This window comes from Cygnus olor, chromosome 17, assembly GCF_009769625.2.
Source record: "Cygnus olor isolate bCygOlo1 chromosome 17, bCygOlo1.pri.v2, whole genome shotgun sequence".
Lineage (NCBI taxonomy): Eukaryota > Metazoa > Chordata > Aves > Anseriformes > Anatidae > Cygnus > Cygnus olor.
Genome location: NC_049185.1, coordinates 3,243,004 through 3,258,961, shown reverse-complemented (window position 1 = coordinate 3,258,961; position 15,958 = coordinate 3,243,004). Strand labels below are relative to the sequence as shown.

Genomic DNA, 15,958 nt, shown 5'->3' with positions numbered 1-15,958 from the left:
GACTGAACCCCGGTGTATTTTTGGTGGCTCTTTTCAGCCATTTCAACAGGCGTACTTCTAGAAATGTTAAAGACTTCGCCAGCAAGAACACAAACGCTCATCTAGATGAATGCTAAAGCAACGCCACACCTGAGCCCTCAGCAACCAGCCAAGGGAAGGAATTGAACAGCAACATCTAGAGTACCTGCTCTGTCTTTCTTCTTGGATATCGTGCAGCTCTTCACAGCTCCCACTTTGGAGAACGTCTGCAAGGAATTCAGACACGTGACTCCGTTCTCTTTGTCACAGGCTTACAGCTCAGCTTGAGTGACAACGTGGCCCTCTTCCAGAGCCACGAGCACAGGCTCACGAGCCCACCTCCCCCCGGCACACCTGAGAAGCAGTCAGTGCAGCTGCTTTTTCTATTATAAGATTACTTCTGTGCAAATACACGCAGACTTTAAAAAAAAAAAAAAATAATGAAAAAAAAAATCAATACAGGTATTCTTGGAAACCCTCCTCAGAACCTCTGAGATCTGGGGTGGCTCTGGAAGACCACTGCAGGTTACAAGATGCTCTCACCCAGGCAGGGACCTTAGGGGCGGGCAACTCCAGTGGTGTCCCAAGAAAACAGCTCCTTCCAGAGCTGAGCAGGAGGGGGTGCCCTACAGCAGCACACCGGCTATCTGATTCTCCTGTAAAACTGTAGCCACAAAGCATAAAAAAAAAGGAAAAACGGACAAGTCCCAGTCTTTCTCTGATATTTGTATTTGTTCCCAGGGCCCACTGGACCACGTCTATACTAGTACCACAGTCCCAAGGCAGAGGAGCACGGGTCCAGAAGGGACTAACACCCCACCAGCATTCCTGGCCCATGAAACGTGGCATTGCACATGGCTACAGAAATTAGCAGGGATGGGAATTTCCAGCTGTTTCTCCCAGCCTCGCTATTAACATCCCACGGGGCTTCAGAAACGCTACAATCTCTCCCAAGCGCTTTGCTGAGGTAAAGCAGCTCTGCGTTGGTAGAAGACTGAAGATGAAAAGCACACCTCGGTGAAATCACCATTTATTTATTTAGCACACAAAGCAGCGTCACAGCTGCTCAGGCTGATCCCAAGGAGAAGCACAGGAAGCGAGGAGTCTTAAAAGACTTCCTACTGCCTCCACCTGTCCCAAGGTGGAATTAAACCTCATCAAAACCGTTTCAGAAACGTTTGTCTAATTGATGCCGAAAACTCTTAAGCGGAGTTTTCCAGCCCCAGTACAATCCAGGGCTCCCTCTTCTTCCCTTCGTTAGCCCGTATTGTCTGCAACTGAACTCCTTTGGACACTATCCTTGGCACAACAAGGTGGAAAACAGCTTTCCCCTGGCCCTCCGCAGCCCAGCAGAGCCCTTCCTTTTAGCCCCTGCAGGGAGTAAGGGGTTTACTCCAGCAAGCAGCCCAGTCTGACCTCCAGCCCGCTCCCATCCCACCTGAGTGGCCTGTGCTAAGTAAAACCCAGCCCCCACCCTTTGCTCACGGCTTACCTCGTTCAGGGTGTCTTCTGTGGTGGCGAAGTTGAGGTTTTTGATGAACAAGGTACACCCTGGCACGCTCTCTTCTTCTTCCTCATCCTCCTCTTCATCCTCTTCCTCCTGCTCCTGTGCTGCTGTTTCCTCTGAGCCCTCGGCAGCTGTGGCCGTGTCATCGTCACCTGGCACGACAAGAACAAACGCGACGCTGTGAGGTGTAACAAAGCTGAATTTGGGGCGAGCTTGCCCCCTGCCCCAGCTGTGAGGCAGCGTTCGAGCAGGAACAGACCAATCCTCTCTTGGCTCTTTGTGGGTGAACAGGGACTGAGGCAAGCTCAGCACACGGTATGTGAACGCGTCAACTGTGGAAGCTAAGGTACTGCCTGTTCTTTGAACGCAGGAACTCCACAAACCTGCTTCCCCAGCACCCAAACACCCTCACATCCACCCTCGCCAGACACTGCTGAACTAGGCAAGGGGCCTCAGCCTTGCTTGAACACGCTTCTGCGCTGCTCTACAACCTCGCCTCCTGCTAACACTTATCTGCAGGATGCGAAATCCTGACTTCCCCGTCAGCACACGAAGGGGCTTCCTAGACAACAGAGTATAGAGACAAGCTGTCATCCATTGGCTCTCCGACTCCTTTCCTTGCTAAACAACTTGGATTTTCACACTAGCTTCATCCCCTACAGCGTAGCTGACGCTGTGCTCAGGGGGACCAAGCTAAGCACCTCCCTTTGGCATTACCACCGCCCCCTCGATGATTTTCCTGGGCTTATTTCTCTCACTTTGCATGAGATAAACCTGCATGGGGTCAGGGGTGCTCAGAGACCCCCCAGCTCTATTTCAAGAGCTGCCTTTCCCCACAGGGCTCCATCTGGTTGCCCTCCCTGCCTCTGACACCACGCAGCCCAAACCTTTTCGGTCGGGTGGCCAAACTCTCCTCATCCCAGCCCGTGAGGAATCTGCCAACAAGGTATGGAAAAAACTCATCGCCTCTGAAGGCAACTCGCCGGAGGAACGGGGAGGGAAGAGATTTAGTGAGACAGGGTGGGATGAAAAGGTGCCTCCATCTGTGGCTGGCACAATGAGAGGCCGCCACGCGCCGCCGCCTGAAGCCCTTTTGTGAGCGAGGCGAGGAGTTTACCGCGCATCCCCTCCCTTCCCTCTCCCAGACGCAGAGCGCCAGAGGCTGGCAGCAAAGACCATTATCAGCCCCAAGCAGCCTTCCAGGAGCTCCTGCGCTTAAAGCCCTTTATCTCGAGGTGAGGGTCTCGGTTACAGGGAGATAAAGCAGCCCCCCCAGCTCCCCCGGGCTCCGGCTGTCCCCTGTGACCCACACGCAGAACAGCAGCCCAGGAAGAGGCTTTTCATCAGCTTTTCTCCCCCCTCCCCAAACCTCAGAGTCCTGAAATAGCTTCCAGCAAAACAACCCTACATAAAGCCATGCTTCTCCAGCACCCCCCTCCCCCTTTTTTTTTTTTTTTTTTAAGGTTCAAAGGATCTTGAAAGGTTTTAAACATACAGGCAAGATTTAATTGTCATAGCCCCTGGGATGGGGAGAAAGAGTCTGCTAGTGGAGGGAAGGTTGTGCCCTTGTGGCAGTGGAAAATCACCCAGACAAAGCGTACAGCAGGGCTTGACACAGGAGCACAGAGAAACGAGCACAGGGACCCTCGATCTGACACAGGCACGTCAGCTGCTCCATCCACTGCTGCCAGCTGTGGCAAGCTGGCTGCCCACAGACAGGGAGCGTGGCCCTGCACAGCACGCAGCCACCTCAAAGCCACGCTCAGGGGGGCAGGTCGGGCTCAAAGAAAACAGCTACAGCTCTCCTGACGGCTGCTGCCCAGCCCGGCCCAAAAATCTCCTCCCATCAGCCCAGGCCAACTGGATTGTGTGCTGTGGGCAGCACCACGCCGCCCCCGACTCATCCAGGCGGTGGGGAGTGCAGAGACAGGACGGAACCCAGTGCTTGTGTGGGACACACTGCAGCTGTGTTCTTAGGGGACCCTGAAAACCACACAGAGGACATCAAGAGAATGGTTCCCCTACCAAAAAGTTCAGGAACATCAGCATTGCTGCTTTAGACAGAATGCAGCAGGGGAGTGACCCGAAGTTAAAGCTCTTACCGGGTACCAGGCTTGCTTCTCCCTCCTTTTCTGGAGCCTCTGTGGTTTTTTTCCGGGGGGCTGGGCTGGAGAAGACACCCATCGGAGCCCACTCCAGATACAGTGGTGTGGAGTGAAACTGAAGAGAACACAGGAGAAACACGAAGAAGGTAAGACATGAAAAAAGCTCTGCTCTGAGTTTTTCCACTCAGACACACTTACGGAAAACAGCAGTAAGAAAGCTAAGCAACATTTTTGCCTGGCTCAACTATCTTCCACTGAAGGAGAAGATGCATCCAACCTCACACAGGGGCAGCCTGCCAAACGGCACCCAGAGGTCAAGGAGCAAGGCCACAGCTGGGCAAACAAGCTCCAAGGGGAGCTCTGGGCGTCAGTACCACACTCCCCTAATGCAAGAAGTATCAGAAACCCTCTCCCAGGACACAGAGGAATTATTACAGCAGAATAGTAGAGACTCTGAGAAATCTCATCCTCCAAAACCCCCCATCTTGCATTTTACGAAGCACAGCTTTTTGTAGCTTCACAATTAGCCAGGACCCACGCTCTCCAGGCAGCTGCCTGCCCCTGACCAGGCTCACCTTGGAGTAAGCCAGCCTGCTGAACGCTTGCTTGGCCTCAGTTGGCTCCAGGAACTCCACGATGGCTGTGATGCCTCCTGCCGGGAGCAGCACCCGGCCCAGGCTGCCGTGCTTGCCAAAAAGGACCTCCAGCTCTGACACGCTCGTGCTGGCGGGGAGGTTCTTGACCAGGATCACGGTTTTACTCCGCTTGCCAGAGGCCTGCCACGTTTGGTGCGGGGAAAAGAGAAAGGGGAGACGGGATTTTAGAAAGCCATGCAGCACGTATTTCAACCATCCCAAGCACAGCTGCATTTTGCAAGTGTTCAGAAGGTTTCTTAACTCTTTTAAGAGTTCAATCCTGCAAGATGATGAGGATTAATCAATTTCAGAGAGAGCTGAGGATGTCAGGACTAGGCAACCATAGAAGAGGCAGGTCCTATTTGCTGCCTCCAGCTGGGCATCTCACCTGACTGAAGGAATCCAGGCTGACTCCGTTTTTGATTAGGAACCGGCGAATTTCCTGGACCAGCTCGGTTTCTCCCAGAGCGACCCTCACTGCCACGCTGTCTTTGCTCTCCTGAAGGCAAGAACATCAGTTAGCGATGTGACAGTGGTCAAAGCAGGGAAGTAAACGGCCTGATCCAGGAAGGTGCTGAGCAACTGTTGCTCCTGCTGCTCTTAAAAGCATCAGGAATTTGGCAGAGAGCTTGAAGGCAAAATGCTCCAGCTCCTCTGAATCTGCTGGGAGTGGCTGAGTGGAAAGGTGGAAATTCCCATCAACTTCCAGTCACGTACAAACACAAAATTCAGCCACAGAAAAGCAGATATAGGGGAGAATGGGGAGAAGAAATGGGAGAAGAAACGTCATTTTGTCTTCCAGTGACGAAGGGATTGTCCCCCACAGAGAGGCTACAGGATCACTGATCTTTCAGCCTGTATGGTGCTCATGATTGAGCAGCAGCTTTTGCTGCACAAGACCATCAGGCAGGTCCTGGCCCTGAGAAAACAGGTAGGAAAGTGATCTCCCATCCCCGCTGATCAATAACCAACTCACGTGATCCAGCACTTGGCTTTTCGAAGCGTTGTACTTCTGAGCAATGGCATCAGCCACAGCATTTGTCCCCACAAACAAAGTGTTCCAGTTGTGAGAGCTGCAGAGAGGAAAAAAGAGCCAGGTTCAAAGCCTTGCAGTCTTCCTCCACTGGCATCTCTCTGCTCGATGGTCCTGGGAAAAAACAGCTTTGCATGCCACCACTAGCAGCCAGGATAATAAGTTAGAGGGAAAGAAGGGTAGAAGACCCTTAGAGAAGGAACAGAATGAGGGAAACATGACTGGAGAGCAAACCAAGGCAGCAGTGCTGGCAGCTTAGCTCTTCTTCCCTAGCAGGTCATTAGGCACAGCCACACAGTTACAGCTGGAAGTTCAGATGTTGGCTCAGAGGAACACATTTTTTTCCATCTGGTTTCTTAAAAACACAAAGCCTGTGCAAACAAGGCTGCACTCCTTCCCCATAAAGTCTGAAGATATCATAAACTTTCAAACCAATATGTTGCAGAGGAAGATAACCCAAAATTCCTGCAAGTTTTAGAAATACACGTGGCCAAGTGGAAGACAAAGACCAAACTGATCTGAAACCACTACCCACAAAGAGTTACAGCACCAGACCAACGTCCGTTAGGCACCAGAGAAACTCCTAAGCAGAGCCACCGAATCCCATGTTTCTCTCAATTTGTGCTACTCAGTGAACTACTAGAGCTACTTGGAGAGAGGAGTCAAGTAGATAAGAGAGAAAAGAATCAGAAAGGTGCACAATAAATGCTTTATTGGCTCTGGTAACCTCCACATCCCCTGCAAAGATGCATTCTGGCCATTTGGGAATTTGGCAGGCTGTATCATCATATTGTGCTAAAAGACACCTTTGTACCTGGCACTGTTGGCTTTTTCCTTGGCCTCTTTCTGCTTTTTGTAGGAAGAAGATTCGTCTGCATCCACATCTTCAATTTGTTCCTTTTTGATTGTGGAGGGTAAAAGGTGCATCATTCTACCCTAGAAGGAAGGAAGAAGTGGTCAAGAAGCTTTGAAATAACCCAAAAGAAACTCATGAACTAAGTAAGCAAAGGGAAGAAACTTTCAGGCACCTTTCCTAGTCAAGTGAACTAGGTGAAAGAGGGAACCTTCCTCCCCAGAGAAGGCATTGCTGCAATTAAGAGTAGCCAGGCAGTACGTGACAGACTCAGACCTCCTTCCTCTAGCTCAGGAACCCCTGAAGCTGTTCACACCAGGCTGCCCTACCAGAAGGGACTGTGTTCTCAGAGCAAGGCAGAATTGCCTCCGCCCCTGATCACCCAGAGGAACCCCGTTCGGCAAAGCACAGGAGCAACAAACACCCTCCCAGCACAGGAAACCCGTCGGTGGCTGTACCTGGAACACCTGCCCGTCCATTTCCGCATAGGCCTTCACCGCGTGCTCGGGCATCATGTAGGTGATGAAAGCAAATCCTTTGGGCTTCTTGGTCAGTCTGTCTATAGGGAAATGGATATCCGAGAGGGGCCCTGCGAGAGGAAAGGCCTTTCTGTGAGAGATGTCCTGGCACAGCCATCACACCTCACAACAGCACTCTGAACTGGCACCTCCTGGCCACACAAATGCAGCTGCTTAGAACTTGCCTTCTTCATCTTAAGTCAGGAACAAGGATTTCCACAACCTAACCCTCTGTCTCCCCCAGGACACTCTCATGCCAAGAGAAACTTAGATTTGCCTAACTTCGAGTAAAAAGGGAAGCTCGAAGCTCCCACCTCACATGCCAAACACGAACAGGAATTTGGGGGACTCAGAAATTCACCCCTTACCTACAAAATCTAGAAGTGTCCCGCGTGATCAGTGTTTCACGCAGCAAGTAACTTCAGCTACCCTCCCCTCCTCCACATCCCATCCCACCCGGACTCTCAGACTGACTGGCAAGAGCTTTTACTGCTGCGTTTGAGATGTGATGAGGAATGAGGGCACACACACAGCATGCTTTGAGCTAAGCGCAACAGCACCAGGATCGGTTTCAAGGCCAAGCAACCACACCCTGTCACACCGGACAATAACGATGAGGTGTAGGACACGGAGCCTCACACATCCGCTCCCACCAAGCAAACGTCTGTCCCAGCCCCGCAGCAAGTACGCACCATACTTGGAGAAGACCTTCTCTAAGTCCTCCTCGGTGCTGGTAAATGGCAGATTCCTGACAAAGAGCCTTCCCGATTCAGACAAGTCCTCTTCTTCCTCATCGTCCCTCTTCCTTCGTTGCCACGGCTTGTCATCAGTTTTTGCTGGAACAGTTTCTTTTGGGGTATTCCCACATCGGAATACCTCGACGTATCGCCCACCTAGTCCGCGAACACAAGCACGTTAGGTGATTCCCAAGGCCACGGGCAATCTGTACCAATGAGTTCAGAGCCCGGGCTTACGGCAGACACAGGCAATTACAACTCGAAAAAAATCTCTGAGCAGAACTCTGCCTGATTAAACAAAAGGATGAGGGCTGCGAGAGATTAGTCTTCATGAAAAGCAGAATAATGCTTGCTAGCCAGCTGCACAGCCTCCTTCTCCTTCAGAGCTCCAACACTTCTGCCTCTGTCAGCCTTGTCCACAGGCTTCTAAGCATGTGTTCCCTTCCTACATGGTTTTTTTTTACAAGTATAAGTTGAGCAGTTCCACTACAGACCAGGCCAGGAGCAGGCTTCAAACACAGATTTACGGAGTCATTTCTACAAACCCCCTGCAGTATCCCACCTAGATTTAAACGATACCATTTTTATGCCAAGAGCAAGATACGCTTCAGGCACGTGGCAAGAAACAAGAGCCAAAGAGCACACGGCTCAGTCCGCTGCCAAGTCTAAGCTGCTCCTGATGGCACTGACATAGCACCTGGTTATCCCACGTCAGCAGCGCAGAGCAAACCACCCCCACCATCTGCCTGGGAAAAACTGAAGCAATGGGAGATTCTTCCGCAGGGAACACTTCAGCAGCTGAGCACCCTGCCATCGACAGCAGCCAGAAAGAGAAGGAACAAACAGCCCTTACCTAGGCATTCTTTTTTCCGTTTCAAGGCCCTTTGCACTTCTGCTTCACTCTTCAAGTCAACAAAGACATAACCTTGGAGGAAGGAAAGGTTCAGCTGAGCATCATGTGGGGCACAGAGTCACTAATTGGCTAATTAAGGGTGAATCAGGCTTTTTAAATATAGATTCCTATAGATAAAGCATTCGGGTCCCATTAAAGTTTCAATCCAGCCTGAAAACAGCCCCATCAGACTGGAAGGCTGCCTTTTAATAGCTCATTCTCTACGTACAAACCAAACAAGCCCAATTTAACAGCTGCAGTTGGCTTTCACAGGTGTCTCCAAGCCGTCAAGAGCAAAGAAAAGGTGCCTCTGCTCTTAGGCTATGAAAGAAAAACAGCAGGCAAAGTTCCCTGCCAGCTCCGAGGACCTGCTATTTCTGATGGGTACCTCCAGTAACCGCAGCTCCTCAGAAGCCCACCTTGGTTACAGATGGACTGGCAGCAGCAGCCCTTCCCAGAGGAAGGGACCTTTCCTTGGCACGGTTTGGGATGTTTAGGAAAGCTCCAGGGCCAGACGAAAGAAAAAGGCTCCCGCTGCTGTATGCTGCAGTACCCTAAGGGAGCACGGCCAACATTACTCTGCCCACGGCATCCTATGGACGGCAACTAGGGCAGGTGAGCTGCAAAGTCACAGAAAGGTCTGTAAGAATCAGGGCACGAGCCAGCAATTTAGAACTACAGATGGAAAGAGCAGTGGTGTGATTCAGAGGTCCTCCAAGTCACAGATCCAACTCCCTTCAACATTTACACATTACCTGTGTTTTTCCCCTGGGCATTTTTTCCTATCCGGATTGCCACTGGCTTCAGAGGCAAGAAGAATTCTCGAATCTTTTGCTGCAGGAAGAATTAGAATTGCTTAAATGAGTTCTCAGATACAGGAAGTAGGTTTCAGACTTCTTTTTTTTTTTTTATAAGCACTATAAAAACATCACAAGCAACATAGAGCATTTCTGCACAAAGCCAGGTAAAAAGCTTCTCTGGCTGCCCATACAACCCTCAGCACAGCTCCACTGAGTGAAGAAAGGGGCCTCTGCAAAGATTTGGTTGAGTTATAAACTGGGAACAGCCTTGAACGATCATTCCCAGCTTGGGGACGAAGCTCACCTCAGTGATGTTCACAGGGGCACCATGCAGTTTCACTGTGTATGGCGTGCTTGCTTCTCCCGAGCTGACCTGGTTCTTCTGCTGCACAGAAGGATAGAAAAAACAAAGCAGCTGAATGAAAAACAGTAAAAGTCACAGCACAACAAGCTGATTTTGCCCAGCAAGCAGGAGGTCTGAGATAAAAACCAAGAGATTCTCTCAATTGCGTCAGCCTGGGCAGGAGTTGCTGGATGAGGGTGCAAAGTTTGACTGGGATGTTCAAATAACTGCTAAAAAGCAACCTCTGCAGACACAGAGATAGGCACGGGAAAGAGAGAAGAGCCTCTGAAAAGTGCACTAACAGCACTTCTTAAAAAGCCCTAGTTTCCAAAAAGGGAAATTCAGTCAGCACTGAAAAGATATCTGACAAACTTTTTTTAATGTCTCCCACCAAGTGTGCCAACAAAGCTGGTACCTGGGGGTCTTGCAGATTTCAAGCTGTCCATCTCATCCTTGGAGCAACCAATGAGAATGTACTACCCCGTGAAGTTCCTGCTTTAAGGCAGACAAAATATAATTCAACAATACCTGTAGCGTGGATCCTTTTTTCTTCTTCCCTGCCGGTGACTCTTGCTGTGGTTTCTGGGCTTTTGCCTTCCCCCTTTTTTCTGTGTGGGTGCTGACAGTTTCTATAGCGTCTGAGTCCTCCTCACTCTCACCTTCCGTCTCTTCACTGTCTGTTTCTTCTTCTGTGCCAGAGGAGGACGAATCCTTCACTACTTTAGATTTCAGGTAATCCATATCTGAGAGGTCTTCCCTGGCAGCTGCCTTCTTCTCCTGGCCTTTCTTTGCTGTCAGAAAAAAGACCGAAGTTTTGCATCGATACTGCTGCTTTCTCCTCAACCAGGTAAAATGTGAGTACAGACACGATCACTAGAACCAACTTACTCTCCTCTACCCTTTCTGCATGAAGGAAAGACTTGAAAATAGCAGAGCAATTTTAAATCAGCGCTTTCACACTGACATGTCTGGACTGCTGTTTCTTTTTTAAAAGCAACAGTTCATGTATAAAACAAATCAGAAAGGAGCTTGAGGCATTTCATGAATTATTTTGTCTCCGTTTTAACTAAATACTTCAAATGGACTCCAGAGAGTTGTTCTGGAGTCCAGAGAATTGTTCAGTTTAGTTCCGCATGGTAAAAGACAAAGGAAGCCATTTCTCCAAAACACCATCCGTCCATCCCCAGAGATCGACCGACCGCACCTACACAATAGTTACCCGAACAGAGGCAAAGAGCGGCAGGCAAGATGCCATTTACTTCAAACGAACGTAAGGCAATACCACACGGGGAGCAAGGATGGCTCCCAAACCACATTCATCACTGGTGCAAGAACACCAGAGACTAAAAATCCCAGATTACAGCCCAGATTTCTCAGTCTAAGTCATCCCAGTACTCCACTAGATAGTTTTCCTTCTAGGATCTAACACACCGAACTCCGGCCATTCCCATCAACTCTGACGGAGCCCGAGGACACACCAACATTTTCAGAAACATGCATCAAAGGCAGACCACGTCCACAGATATCAGTTAAGGGCTACTAAATAAAAAGAAACCACACCCAGCTTTGGAAATGCTGGCAACGAAAGGGGCCATAGGCTAGGCCAGCACTAAGGGAGAGAGACGTTTCCCCTATTACTCTTCCTAGGCTTTCAGGAGAAAGCACAAATGCCATCCACTTAATACCAGAAACTGCATTTTTCCACGTTTGGGGAAGCTACCTTCTGATTACACTGTCTCTGTTGGTAGGCAGGACACTGACATTCAGAGAGAAAGATGAGCAAAGATGGCTCCTTTCGGTACCTTTGGTTTCCTCCTCATCTTCAGAGGGTTCATTCCCATCCCTCTCCTCCTCGCTCAGATCCTCAGACTCGTCTGAATCGAAGTTCAGATAATCAGCCGCCGCCTTTGACTTTTCCTTCTTGGGCTTTTCTGCCAAAGTGTCATTAGCCCAGGTGGCCACCTGAGACCGCCTCTGGTGAACCACCAAGAACTCCTGGAATGTTTCATCTCCTTCCAGCTGTTGAAAAATAAACCAAGCAGACAAACTGTGAAGACAGACAGAGGAGAGGTAGTAGCAAGTTTAAATTCAAAGACAGCTCATTTCCAGCAACAGAGAGAAAACTCATAAAGGGGAGTCCACTTTATACAAGGTGAACACTTAAAGTCACTAACATCCAATCTCTCAGCCCTATAGCTTCTTGTTGCACTTACTCTTTAGAAAGCGCTTTAAGGAAAAAAAAGAAAACATTAAAGAAGGAAAAAGCGCGTAAGTCAAACGTAACAAAACTTGCACGTGGCTTGAAAACACAGTTGTTGAAACAGGTTTGTCCTGGATGCAGTGTTTGTTCACAGAGGAGTGGTTAACGATTAACAAAATAATAATCAATTTCTAACATTGGGATTATCAGAATCATGGTTTGTTACAACAGAATTGACTGTCGTGGAGTTCTTTACATCATACTTCTTGCCTGAACTGACAGCAATGAAAGCAATACAGAGAAAAAACCACACTATATTATTCCTGCTTTTAATATAAGTTAGCAACTATGGAACTGAAACTTAACTCACCTCCTTTAAGCCTTCTGCGGGGTCTTTCTTCTTTTTTTTCTAGGAAGATAAACCATATTTAGAAAGCCTTATTAGCAGCAGGGGCAATATCACTTCTCAGGTAACCTAAGGGTCCAGGGAACATAGGTCGTAAGGCAGAAAATGCCAGAACCTCCAACATCAGCTGTCCCAGCTACTCGATCCCCTTTCCCACACGCCCGGCTATCCCTCTCTCTGCCAAGTCACTGACGCACGTCAGATTCTCACAGAAAAAAAGCAAGACTTACTTTCTTTGTGCCTGCAGGAGCTGCACTTGTCACAGGTTTCTCGGGCTGCTTTTCCGAGGCAGGGGCCTTCTGAGAGTGCTTACTCCACGCTTTGGGTTTTGAAGGGTCACCAAAAGACTTGCATAACTCAACCTGAGAGGAATAAATCAAGTCTTTAAAAGTAAACAGTCTGAACAGCGCTCAACCAAACAGTCACGTTCTCCTGCATATCACGGAGAACCCTCTGCCTCGTACAATATGATGAGCCGCTTTATTTAAAGGCAAAAATGAGCTCAAATTCACAAGTTCAGATGATCATAGCTCAAAACCTGACACTGTTGTTCCTGAAATCACTGTTAGTGCCCAGAAGACAGACCATCCGTATCAGCTACCTGCCTGGGACACCAGCAACAAGGGCCGACATCAGGCTTTGCTGTTTCGCTGCAGAGAACTTAAAATTCAGACTTTTTTGGGCCCTAGCCGCTCATTAGTAAGACTACCAAGATCTCCAATTATCAACTTCATTCTGAACCAAAAGAAGGCATCTTTAGAGATCAACTCACGGTGACTCTGGAGGTGTCTATGAAGCTCCTGTTGAAGTGGTTCAGTGCCACCTGAGCTTCTTCTTCGGACTTGTAGCCGATGAAGCCGAATTTCCGGAATTTGCCGTCCTTGGTGAACTTCAAGCAGCAATCGGTCAGCGTGCCAAAGGCTGCAAACAGCTTCCGGAAGCGATCTTCCTTCATCTGGGAAATGAGGAACAGGAAAAGAAGTCAGCGATGCGATGTAACGACAGAGATGCTTTGTGGACACGTCCAACCAAAACATTTACTAACAACGGACTTCTGGAAAAATAAATCACATTGTATTGGGGCAGGGCTGGTAAGAAACGCACGTCAACTACGAAAGCTCTTCATCTCCCCCGTGAATTCCCTACGTGTACGTATCTGTGCCTCCAAGAGCTCCCCACCCAAATGCTGCACCCAGGTGGGGGGCTGCCCCCAATCCAGCACCCACTGCAACCACAGGCAGCTGCCTGCACCCCCCCCACGAGACCCCTGGCCCACAGCACCCCAACCACTGAGGGTCCTGCCCCCCCTTCCACCAGCACTCCCTCGCCTCCTCCAACCAAGCCGAGGGTCCTCTGTGCTGGGCCATAGGTCAGAGAATCACTAAGGCTGGAAAAGTCCTCCAAGATCATCTGGTCCAACCACCCCCTACCACCAATGTCACCCACTAAGCCGTGTCCCTCAGCACCACGTCCAACCTCGCCTTGAACACCCTCAGGGACGGTGACTCCACCACCTCCCTGGGCAACCCATCCCAACGCCTGACTGCTCTTTCTGAGAAGAAATGTCTCCTCATTTCCAGCCTGAACCTCCCCTGGCACAACTTGAGGCCACTCCCTCCAGTCCTATCACCGGTTACCTGCGAGAAGAGGCCGACCCCGAGCTCCCCACACCTTCCTCTCAGGCAGTTGCAGAGAGCAGTGAGGTCTCCCCTGAGCCTCCTCTTCTCCAGACCAAACCCCCCCAGTTCCCTCAGCCGCTCCTCACAGGACTTGTGCTCCAGACCCCTCACCAGCTCCGTAGCCCTGCTCTGGACACGCTCCAGGGCCTCGATGTCCTCCTGGCAGTGAGGGGCCCAAAGCTGAACCCAGCACTCGAGGCGCGGCCTCACCAGAGCCGAGCACAGGGGGACGATCACCTCCCTGGCCCTGCTGGCTGCTCTACTCCTGATACAAGCCAGGACGCCGGTGGCCACCTGGGCACGCTCCCGGCTCGCTCCCGGCTCCCTCCCGGGCCTCCCCGGAGCCTCCCCGGGACCCCACCGGGGCCTCCCCGCGCCCAGCAGCCCGTACCCGGCCCCCCAGGCCCCACTCCCCCCAAACGCCGCCCCGCTGAGGCCGCCGCCGCTCTCACCCCGTTGGGGAGGTTCTTCACGATGAGCCTCGACATGTCGGCGACAGAGAGGGGCGGCGACAGAGAGGGGCGGCGACAGCGGCCGCGACACGACGAGGGCCGCGCCGCGCTCAGCCGGGCGCACGCCGCCCCGTGGGCGCCGCCATGTTGCCGCCGCGTCACGTGGGCGCGGGGCCGGCAGCGCGCAGGCGCGGAAGTGGGAGCGGGGCAGAGGGGAGGGGCCATGGCAACGGGCCCTAGCAACGCCCATAGCAACGGGCCCTAGCAACGGGCCCCGAGCCTGATGGGGCCTGGGGGGGGGGGGGGGGGGGGGAGGAGGGGGACGGAGGTGGCCATGGGGGGCGGTGAGGGGACAAGGGGACACGGAGGGGACAAGGGGGCCACCAAGGGGTGTCGCCTCCCCAGGGGGTGTCCCCTCCCTGCCAGCCCGGGAACACAGCCCCTGGGGCCATGCAGCCATGGCGGAGGGGACACTGATGTCCCCAAAGAAAATGGTGTCCCCAAAGCAGGGGACCCCGCTGTCACCTCCCTGGGTCCTCCTAGTGCTGCTCGGTGGGGCCGGAGGAGGGAGCTCCGTGCCTGGTGCTGCTCTGAGCTGAGAGGCCCTGAGGGCAGGGGGAAGGAACCCCTAAAAAATTAGGGGAAATTGGGGGTGATGGTGTGAGCTCAGTGCCGCTTTGCTTCCCACCTGCCCCTGTACAAGGGGGAGATCTCTGTGAAGGCAGCCGGCTCACCCCAGCCACACCACGGCTCCATCCCAGTGGCTTGGCGGGACTGGGATGCAGGCTTGTAACTGGGGAGCCCAACCTGAGCCCCCCAGGTGAGCAGAAAGGGGACCGCCTGTATTTTCCAGGCAAGAATTTGGGGAGCAGCCAAGCTCAGTGCTCAGGAGAGAATGGGATGCTCCGGGATGGCCATCTGAGGCTCTGCTTGAAGGAAAAACACGCAGCATGAAGCTACCCACGAGTGCCCAGGAGGAGATGCTCCCGCTCCCATCACCCAGCTCTTTGAAGGGGTCTCCACGAGCTGTCATGGAGCCGGGGACCCAGCTCCCTCCCCCTCGCCCTCTGCTCCTACTTTGTCCTTGCTGGGCTGTCAGCCCTGTCACTGGGACGCAGCCTGGCACTGACGGGGCCCCGCTCACACTGTCACTAACACATCCAGACCGTGCCCTTGTCACTCCCGTCCTCTCCAAGACGCTTGTCCCCCTCTCTCCCTCCCCATCTCCTCCTCACCTGCTGATCGCAGCCGCCAGCAGCGCCCAGCTCCAGCCTGTGCTGTCCAGGACAGCTCTGACCTTGTCCTCCTAACCTGTCACTGCTGGGACAGAGCTGTCCCCAGCCACAGCCAGCCATCCTGCTCCCCATGGTTCCCACGCCCCACCTGGGGATGCGATTTCCCTCCAACATCCCCTTCTGCAATTAGGATTCTCCCCAGGTGAGGGCTCACAAAGAAGCCCCAGTGTCCATGAGGGGACATGGCTTTTGCCAGGGCCATGAAGATTCTCCCCTTTGCTACTCCCCCTCCTTTGCAAGTAACATATTTCAGCCTCCCCAAATGCAAAGATCAAGCTACAGAAGCAAAAGCTTTCAAAATTCTGACTTTAGAGTTGATTTCCTTTTTACTTTCTACTCCCCAGTTTACCTCTGGCTCCAGTTTTTACGTTTGCAAGTGTGAAAGCTGGAATATATAGATACATTTTTTTTTCCTCACCCAGTCTTAGGCTTCTGGGGCATCAGAAATAGGTGGCTCCTTCGGTGGGTGTTCCTGCTGCCCCATG

General features: G+C 51.8%; 1 protein-coding gene across 4 annotated transcripts in view; it reads right to left on the bottom strand.

Annotated features, from left to right (window-relative positions):
- RBM19 (RNA binding motif protein 19) overlaps positions 1–14,349 on the bottom strand; it is a 60,929-nt gene extending 46,580 nt beyond the window's left edge. For 3 of the 4 annotated variants that reach the window (XM_040576806.1, XM_040576810.1, XM_040576808.1), the window contains exons 1-18: positions 14,179–14,349; positions 12,820–13,002; positions 12,278–12,409; positions 12,012–12,050; positions 11,244–11,460; positions 9,970–10,232; positions 9,403–9,483; positions 9,054–9,132; positions 8,260–8,331; positions 7,362–7,562; positions 6,610–6,740; positions 6,113–6,234; positions 5,242–5,338; positions 4,654–4,764; positions 4,206–4,406; positions 3,628–3,745; positions 1,511–1,677; positions 185–245 (exon numbers count right to left, since the gene is read on the bottom strand). In XM_040576806.1, coding sequence (XP_040432740.1) covers positions 185–245; positions 1,511–1,677; positions 3,628–3,745; positions 4,206–4,406; positions 4,654–4,764; positions 5,242–5,338; positions 6,113–6,234; positions 6,610–6,740; positions 7,362–7,562; positions 8,260–8,331; positions 9,054–9,132; positions 9,403–9,483; positions 9,970–10,232; positions 11,244–11,460; positions 12,012–12,050; positions 12,278–12,409; positions 12,820–13,002; positions 14,179–14,214 — 2,311 coding nt within the window. In that variant the 5' untranslated portion in view covers positions 14,215–14,349. The remainder of the gene's footprint in view (positions 1–184; positions 246–1,510; positions 1,678–3,627; positions 3,746–4,205; positions 4,407–4,653; positions 4,765–5,241; positions 5,339–6,112; positions 6,235–6,609; positions 6,741–7,361; positions 7,563–8,259; positions 8,332–9,053; positions 9,133–9,402; positions 9,484–9,969; positions 10,233–11,243; positions 11,461–12,011; positions 12,051–12,277; positions 12,410–12,819; positions 13,003–14,178) is intronic. The other variant, XM_040576807.1, reaches the window with a different exon arrangement.
- Positions 14,350–15,958: the final 1,609 nt, after the last annotated feature.